This window comes from Mangifera indica, chromosome 2 (genome assembly GCF_011075055.1).
Source record: "Mangifera indica cultivar Alphonso chromosome 2, CATAS_Mindica_2.1, whole genome shotgun sequence".
NCBI classification, from domain to species: domain Eukaryota; kingdom Viridiplantae; phylum Streptophyta; class Magnoliopsida; order Sapindales; family Anacardiaceae; genus Mangifera; species Mangifera indica.
Window position 1 is genome coordinate 2,771,967 of NC_058138.1, and position 9,832 is coordinate 2,781,798.

At 31.4% G+C, this 9,832-nt stretch overlaps 1 protein-coding gene across 2 annotated transcripts; it reads left to right on the forward strand.

The window, feature by feature from the left end:
• The first annotated feature begins 6,282 nt into the window (after positions 1–6,282).
• LOC123199389 (probable RNA-binding protein EIF1AD) lies at positions 6,283–9,182 on the forward strand. Of its 2 annotated transcripts, none has more exons than XM_044614369.1 (5): positions 6,283–6,442; positions 6,533–6,699; positions 8,198–8,273; positions 8,477–8,603; positions 8,863–9,182. In XM_044614369.1, exons 2-5 carry the CDS (start codon positions 6,586–6,588, stop codon positions 9,089–9,091), a joined length of 546 nt encoding a protein of 181 aa, XP_044470304.1. In that variant the 5' UTR covers positions 6,283–6,442; positions 6,533–6,585; the 3' UTR covers positions 9,092–9,182. The 2 variants fall into 2 exon arrangements, with proteins under 2 accessions (XP_044470304.1, XP_044470298.1); XM_044614363.1 differs by having other exon boundaries at positions 6,548–6,699.
• Positions 9,183–9,832: the final 650 nt, after the last annotated feature.

The window sequence follows — 9,832 nt, forward strand, 5'->3', positions numbered from 1 at the left end:
TCACGTCACCACGTTCATCCCACGTTCGACCAGATTCCGACGATTTTCTTGGTTTCCGGCAACCGGAAATGGCAAATAAGATTAGTATATCTCCCGTAATCTTGTTTGAATCAAGTTATTGCTCATATTATTGAGATTTGATTGAGAATTTACGATTTGAAATTTTAGGGTTTCGATGTGAACAATGCTTAAAATGTTATGATTTTTGGTTGTTTCGGTTGAATTGATTGAGGGGTTTGATGTTATACAACGTGTAGATTTGATTTATGTAGAAATCGGAGGCCGAAACAACCAAATTTTGGCCGAAAATGGCTGCCGAAGTGATCGGCAGTCCGACGTGGGAACAGTGTTTCCCACGTCAAGTGCGTTCGCTCAAGTTCTAAGCAAATTTTGGGGGTGTAACTTAGCTTTTTTAAAATATTGGGAAACCAGGGAGATTCCTTAGAATAGAGGGGTTTTTCTGAGATTCTTCATATAACAGTGGACCTTTTTGGAATAGGAATTTTCATGAGGGGGTAAATTGAAAATTTTCTTATCTAGGGTTTCTGATAGGGTAGTTTTCAAATTTTATATCCGTTTTTTCTGTTATATGGTTTTTCAACTTTTAGAATTCGAATTTCAATTCCGTTTTTTCGAATTTCACCGTTTTACGAGATATCGACTCGTATTTTTCAGATTTCTGAAAGATTTTTCGATTGTTGCTATTCTAACGTATTTCAACTTTTAGAATTCGAATTTCAGTTCCGTTTTTTCAGATTTCACCGTTTTACGAGATATCGACTCGTATTTTCAGATTTCTGAAGAATTTTTCGATTGTTTCCATTCTAGGGTTTTTCAACTTTTAGAATTCGAATTTCAATTCCGTTTTTTCGAATTTCACCGTTTTACGAGATATCGACTCGTATTTTTCAGATTTCTGAAAAATTTTTCGATTGTTGCTATTCTAACGTATTTCAACTTTTAGAATTCGAATTTCAGTTCCATTTTTTCAGATTTCACCGTTTTACGAGATATCGACTCGTATTTTCAGATTTCTGAAGAATTTTTCGATTGTTTCCATTCTAGGGTTTTTCAACTTTTAGAATTCGAATTTCAGTTCCGTTTTTTCGAATTTCACCGTTTTACGAGATATCGACTCGTATTTTTCAGATTTCTGAAAGATTTTTCGATTGTTGCTATTCTAACGTATTTCAACTTTTAGAATTCGAATTTCAATTTCGTTTTTTCGGATTTCACCGTTTTACGAGATATTGACTCGTATTTTCAGATTTCTGAAGAATTTTTCGATTGTTTCCATTCTAGGGTTTTTCAACTTTTAGAATTCGAATTTCACTTCCGTTTTTTTGAACTTCACCGTTTTACGAGATATCGACTCGTATTTTTCAGATTTCTGAAGAATTTTTTGTTTGTTTCCATTCTAGGGTTTTCAACTTTTAGAATTGGAATTTCAGTTCCGTTTTTTCGAATTTCACCGTTTTACGAGATATCGACTCGTATTTTTCAGATAACTGAACTAAAAGTCGTATTTGATTTTATTTTTTAAATAATCTTATCATGAAAAAACAATAAAAACGTATGATTACTCAAACATTTACACACTTGAAACAATTAGAGAAAATAAAGTAATACTGAAATAACTCATACGAAACACTAAATTTATTACATCAAATGACAATACAATTACACTTGAAACAATGACATGCTTGCACGAAATACGTGAAAGCTGAAACTTTCTACACGTGCAAGACATGTCACCAAAGTCCAAAATACCCATGAATCCACCAAATTCAACAACCTTATACCAAATCCAACAATCCTTCGAAAATCTGAAAAATACAAGTCCATATCTCGTAAAACGATAAAATTCAAAAAAATGAAATTGAAATTCCAATTGTAAAAGTTGAAAAACCCTAGAATGGCAACAATCGAAAAATTCTTCAGAAATCTGAAAAATACGAGTCGATATATCGTAAAATGGTGAAATTCGAAAAAACGGAACTGAAATTCGAATTCTAAAAGTTGAAAAACCCTAGAATGGAAACAATCGAAAAATTCTTCAGAAATTTGAAAAATACGAGTTGATATCTCGTAAAACAGTGAAATCTAAAAAAACAAAACTAAAATTCAAATTCTAAAAGTTGAAAAACCCTAGAATGGCAACAAACAGAAAATCCTTCAGAAATCTGAAAAATACGAGTCGATATCTCGTAAAACGATAAAATCCGAAAAAACGGAACTAAAATTCGAATTCTAAAAGTTGAAAAACCCTATAATGGCAACAAACAAAAAATCTTTCGGAAATCTGAAAAATACGAGTCGATATCTCGTCAAACGGTGAAATTTGAAAAAACGGAACTGAAATTCGAATTCTAAAAGTTGAAAAACCCTAGAATGGAAACAATCAAAAAATTCTTCAGAAATATGAAAAATACGAGTCGATATCTCGTAAAACGGTAAAATCCAAAAAAACGGAACTGAAATTCAAATTCTAAAAGTTGAAAAACCCTAGAATGGCAACAAACGGAAAATCCTTCAGAAATCTGAAAAATACGAGTCGATATCTCGTTAAACGGTAAAATTCGAAGAAACTTAACTGAAATTCGAATTCTAAAAGTTGAAAAACCCTAGAATGAAAATAATCGAAAAATTCTTCAGAAATCTGAAAAATACGAGTCGATATCTCGTAAAACAGTGAAATCCGAAAAAACGGAACTGAAATTCAAATTCTAAAAGTTGAAAAACCCTAGAATGGCAACAAACGGAAAATCCTTCGGAAATCTGAAAAATACGAGTCGATATCTCGTCAAACAGTGAAATTCGAAAAAACTGAACTAAAATTCGAATTCTAAAAGTTGAAAAACCCTAGAATGGCAACAAACGGAAAATCTTTCTGAAATCTAAAAAATACGAGTCGATATCTCGTAAAACGATAAAATCAAAAAAAACGGAACTGAAATTCGAATTGTAAAAGTTGAAAAACCCTAGAATGGCAACAAACGGAAAATCCTTCAGAAATCTGAAAAATACGAGTCGATATATCATAAAACGGTGAAATTCGAAAAAACGGAACTGAAATTCGAATTCTAAAAGTTGAAAAATGAAAATGCCTTTACAATGTAAAATATCCAAAAACCCCTCATATTTATCTAAAATTTTTTGAAACCCCATAATGAGTGAGGGGAGTTATATAAATGAAGGGAAGGGTAATTTTGACATTTTAGAAAAAGTTTGAAATAAATAAATAAATATCAAAATGCCTTTATAATGTAAAATATCCAAAAACCCCTCATATTTATCTAAAATTACATTAAAACCCCATAGTAAGTGGGAGAGTTATATAAATATGAGGGGAAGGGTAGTTTTGGTATTAAAAAAAGTCATAGGCATTTTTTTTTTGGAACAGTGATTTTGGGCATTTTGGCTTGAAAATAGTGATTTTGGGTATTTTTGCTTAATGGGAGGGCATTTTGGCCATTTTTTAAAATTTCTCTTGTTTTAATATATTATTATGTGATTAAATAATATTTTATTTTAATTTAAAATTATTTATATATATTATTATTGATACTTAAATATAGAGATATCAAATAGGTTAAATTAACTCGAAATTCGATGAAAAAATTTAATATGATAAGATTAAAATTAGTATTATAACGTATCACGTTTAACGTATGAGTCTTTCAAATTAAGCCTTGTGCTTAGACATAAAACCCATAGGTCAAAGTGGTTGTTTACTATTTACATAATTAATAAAAAATTAATTAATAATTATAACATGCAAATTTATTGTTTTATTAAAATTAATAGATAGTTTATGGCTCGACCAAATATATGTTAGGTTGTAGTTTTATAAATTTTAAAAGTTGACTTGAAAGCCCATTATTGTGTTAATTTTAGGCCCAATTAGGCCCATTGACATTTCTGTCCGAATGATAATTTATTATAAATGTATATAATTTTATTAAATCAATAATACTTTATATACTAACAACCGATACAAGTACGAATATAAATAATAAATTCTTTAAAAGTGATTATTATTGTGTAATATTATATATATAAATAAATTATATTAATATATTTATATAAAATCAAATTAGTAGCATCTAATTTGATATTTTAAAATAAAAAAATAAATAATTACATCATTAAACATACGCTTTCACCTTAATTTATAAAGATAAATTTATATAATTTTTTTATACACATAATTTTATACTATCGGGCATTTTTCTCACCCAATGTTTAGGCCGAAAACTCTTTGTTCAACAAATAAATTCATAAATGACACTTCCCCCACCAAAATATTGGATAAAATTTAGGATACAATGAAATAGTTCAAGACAATATACAATATCATCACAAGTTCCAAATTGATGATGGTGAGCTCTTGACCTAGGGCTGGATTCGAGCCGAGCTGAGCTCGGCTTGCAGCTAGCTCGGGCTCGGCTCATAGCCAGCTCAGGCTCGGCTTGACTTTTTAATGGCGGGCTCGAGCTTGACTCGAGCAGAATTCGGCTTGGCTCGAGTTCGGCTCATTTTCAGCTCGGTTCGGTAACGGCTCGACTCGACTCATTTTTTATATCAAAACGATATCGTTTTGTATATATATATGGATCAAAACGACGCCGTTTTGTATAAAAAATTTTTAAAAAAATATACCGAGCCAACCCGAGCCAGCTCGGGCTCGGTTCGAGCTTGATCGAGCCGAGCTGAGCCCGACTCGTTTCGGGCTTGAACCGAGCCGAGCCGAGCTCGAGCTCGAGCTGGCTCGGCTCGAATCCAGCCCTATCTTGACCACTAGGATAGGATTTTCAAATTTAAATTGTAGGGATTGGATGCATGTTTTGGGAAATATGAGATTTGTAAAAAAGATTATTCTTTTAAATTTTTTTCAAAATTTTGATAATAAAATTATTATTTTATTTTAAAATGTTAATCACCTTTTTTTTTGAATAATAATAAATATATTTAATATTAACTATATATAATGATTTTAAGTATTAATAAAATTGATGAAATATTAAAATTTTTAGATTTTTATTATATTTATAAAATTTTGATTTATTTAATATAATAACTATAAATTTATTCATTATATTTTAAATTTACCTGTTCGATCAATATGAGAAGAAAATAAAATAAGTTATAAGATGCCATTTGGAATTACATTAATAAATGAATGGTAAAAAAGATGATTAAATGGATATAATTCAATAAAATATTACCTCCATTAATATTGATGGTGATAATTTGACTAATACAATTATAAAATCAATTGTCAACCCATTAACATACAATTACTTTATGAACAAACCCTAATCAAGAATAAAACATGCATCACTTAAATAACTTGTTCTTATTTTATCATCCTTTTAATCTCTATATTTTATGCATTTCTTTTATAAGTTTGTTATATGGATAGACTTTCTTTTATAAATATATATGAAAACTTTAAAAAGAATTTAATCATTAGATACAACCATTCGAGAAGTGTAATAAAAGACTTAGGTTTAATCATTAGATACACAAATAAAAATTTATCATATTTTTTCTAGGTTTAAAAATCTAATAATTCCTCCCAGGGTTTTGATCTCCTTCTCTTCGAAGAACAACAACTTTTTGACCGTCGATAATCTCTTTCTCGGTCAGCTTATTTCTCTTTCTTAGTCGTCATTTCGTCCTCCTTTAGTCGTTTTTATCTTTGACGTAAACAAAATTGTTTTTGTTAGAGACAAAGACAAAAACTATTTATCTTCATTTTTCAAACAGAGATGACCCGTCTTCGTTTGAGATGAAGATAAACAAAGATGATTTTGTCTTCGTTGGAGATGAAGAAGACCCCATAAAAGTGAAATGATGATCAAGAGGTAGAGATAAATTGATCAGGAGGTAGAACATTGATGGTTGGGAAGTCATTGTTTGTTGGAGAGAGGAGATTGAAACCTTAGGGAGAATTTGTCACTTTTCAAACCTTGGGTGGGGACATGTGAGAGAAATTATTAAATTTTAAACCTAGAGGGTAAATATGATAAATTTTTAGTTTTTTAATATTTTTATCAAATGATAATTTTATCTCTAATAATAACTAAAAAAATTAACAGATAGGTGAATGTTTAGGTTTTCAAAGTAAAACTTGAAAAACACTAATCTTTTGGGTGGGAACAATTCTTTTGGCCTTACTAAAAGGACCACTTAGATTGAGGGGGGGTTTATGATTTTTTAAAATACCGGGTTTGTAAAAAATTTCATTAGGAGTTTATGATATTAAGCCTTATAAAATGAAAGAACAAAAATTCCACACTTGCCATCTTCTTCGTTCATAAACCCTACTCCTGTATTCCAAACTCAACGCGGCCACACACTCACCATCAAAATTTGGCGCCAACTTCTCTCTTATACGAAGCCGTTACTTGCAACTACCGCCACGGCGCCGTCACAGGTATTTTATTATAATACCTATTTTTGTATTACCATTAATCTAATTTTGCATAAATCCAATATAGCGATTGGTGAAGTTCCTATTTATCAGCATTATTTGAAACAGTTGTGATTGTGAACAAAATCTCAAATTGAGAGGAACCCATGAAAGGAGGAAGGAAGAATTTGAAGAGGGCTGCTGAAGATCAAATTTTGACACTTCAAGATGGTCAAAATATTATGCAAGTTGTGTCTCTCAGGGGTTCAAATCTAATTGAGGTATCCAATTCATTTTAAGTTCTGTTTTAAAAAGATCGTGTATGAGATATCCCCATAGTGCCTCACTGGTATCAGTACTGGTTAAAATATCCTTTTTATGTTACTAGTTTAATGTATAATGCTCTATGTTATAATCATAAATAACCTTGGGAGAAGCCATAACTCCATACCTTGAAGCTCATACTTAGGCTTTGCAGCCTTGACATCCATGTGGTCTGTTGTGTGCAAGCTGCTGGTGTCACCCAGTGCTGTATGATTGCGTTTGGGAGATGTGATGACGGTTCTAATACCAAATGATACAAATTTTAGGAGAACTATTCTACAAAAGTTATATGTTGAGATTATAGAGCCCTTAATCATATAAACCCCGCATGAGAAGTTCATATTTTCCAATGTGGGATCTATATACCATATCTTGCACTTGGGATCATAACAACTAAGTTTCAGTACAAATGGTGATACGGTGGTGTAGGGGAATCCTCTTATGTTCATATTCTTTTTTCATAAAGACTTATAAATGCTTCATATTTGCTTGTTTGATTTAAATATGGAGAATTTGGGCATAGTGATCATATTCCCAAGTTAGTTTTCATGATAGTTATTATTGAGAACATGCTAGCTGCTGATGGGTGACTGGTATCAATTCTCTATTATTGAGAAAATTGATATACCTATTAATTTCATTTTTTGGATTTTTTTGTAGAGTGATTTTTCTTCTTGATAAATTATGCTCCTGTGCTAGTGGGTTTGTTATTGTTAATTGAATTTAAGTATCAATTTTGTTCATTTGCTAGATCTCTTAGTGTAGTGATCCAAGAGACTTTTTACAAGAGCTCATTGTGTATTACAGGTTTTACCTCTAATGTTACATGTCAAACATTAAATGGTTAATGTATCATTGACCACATTGTGTAATGTGATTTGAGTTAGTTTTTTATCTTATGCTGTAATGATATTTCATGTTCTATATTATGTGTTAACACTACTAATATCTATTCTTTCTGGTAGCATTATTAGGACAATGTTCTGAGCTTGAAAGGTATGGTTGTTTTGAGCTTTCGCAACTGATCCAATAATGTTAATGTTGTCAGTGGTCATTCAAGTGATATTACCTGTAATTTTATTGTCAAGTTTTAACCTTGAAATGGCTTTTTTTTTTTTTTTTAAGCTTTTCGTTTTTCTTTTATCATAGAAAAATTTTGTTGATTTGCAATGTCTTCGCAATGCTTTTGTTTGAGGGTCATATCAGCCGAGTCTAACTTTGAGTCCTTAATCAGCTCATTTCTCTTAATTGTGGCACTTGGGTTGAGTATTGAATCTGAATAAAAATGGATGTTCACTTTGAACTTTGGATATTATTGTTAAAGATGATTGGGTTATGACCTTTTTGGATCATTCACCTCTAATGAGTTTCCCTTGTAAATGCAATGAGATGGCTTTTGCATAATTCAATTCTAAAACAATATCTATGCTATGTTTGCCCTTTTTCTTTTTGAAGGTAATGGATGCTCAAGGTGAAAAATCACTGGCTCTATTTCCAGCCAAGTTTCAAAAGAGCATGTGGATAAAACGAGGTTGGTTTCCTTTAAAATTTCTGTAACTATATCTTTTACCAATTTCATGTGTTCTCTTGTTTTTCAACACTGTCAATTTAATATTGCCACTTGGGAGATTCGGAGCGTCAACTTCTGCAATATTTTAGCTTCCATGTGCATACTCAATTGCTTACATTCTGATGGACTGAGAAACAATATTTAGTTGCTTTCGCAATATGCAGGGAGTTTTGTTGTGGTTGATGAAAGTGGAAAGGAAAAGGCTCTCAGAGATGGTAGCAAAGTGGCATGTATTGTTACTCAAGTTCTTTTCTACGAACAAGTTCGAGCTCTTCAAAAATCGTCAGAGTGGTATGTTTCCTTGACTTCTTAGAAATGGCAGATGCAAAATGATGAGCCATACATCTAATTCCTCCTGCATCCTTGCAATTTCCAGTTTTATACTCAGGGAAAGTAGGATCATAAGTTGAAACCAAGTTTAGCCATTTATTATATGTACATTACTTAACAAAGGCTTCCTAAAACTATCATTGAGATTATGCTTGTTCGAGACATAATTCTGGCTGAATTATTGTTGGTGAAGCTTACTTGCTTGTCCTGCTTGATGCAGGCCAGAAATTTTCAGATCAACAAATTCACTTGATCCTAATGGAAGTTCAGGAAGATACACCTCTTGTAACGAAGAAAATAATCAGCCAGAATTGGGTGATAATGATGACAATGACTATGAAGACGACGACGATGGACTCCCTCCATTAGAGGCGAACACCAACCGAGTCAAGCCATTGGAGTTGCAGACAGAATTGGAATCAGATTCAGGATCAGATACAGATTCTTAAGTTATAAATTTTGGTGATGTAAGTTTTTGTGCCACAAATTTCAAAGATTTGAAATGAAGCACAACCCAGCAAGCAGTAAAGGGTTCATTCATATGGTTCCTTTCCAACTGATAAGCTTGAGTTGAGTAATATGACCTTGGCAAATTTACTCCATAGTGAAGTTGATCATATATAAAGGTCTTGAATGACAGGCCGCACATGGAAAATTCAAATAACTGACAAGTCGTCTACTATTTCACTTGATGTTCATGTGACAAACTATCTACAGAGCAAATGAATTTTCAAAAAAAAAAAAAAAAACAAATTAATATGGGTTTTGACAAAAATAAAGAACTTTAAAGTACCAAAAAGAGGGAGCTCTCTAAATACTTAAATGTCCCTGAAGTCACATATGCCCCTTTCCGTATCTATATAAACACCTTAGGCGGGTTTGAATCTAATTGAGCATGAATAAGGGTCAATGTGACCTCAATTCAAAATCAAAATTCTTATTCAATATACCTCAATTTGAAACCAAAATAACTAGTTTGAGATTGGTTGTTCAATTGGTGAATGGTAATGTTTCGTTAGAAGAAAAAGAATTGTTAAAAAAAAAAAATTAAAAAAATCATTAAAGAGGTAAGTTTCAATATGACAATGTCAACAAAACTCTAATCTTAAGTCAAACTTTAGCTTTAGATCGAACTCAACTTATTTTAAGTTAAAAAATAATTTAAGTTTAAGTTGGTTTTGATCTCGTCT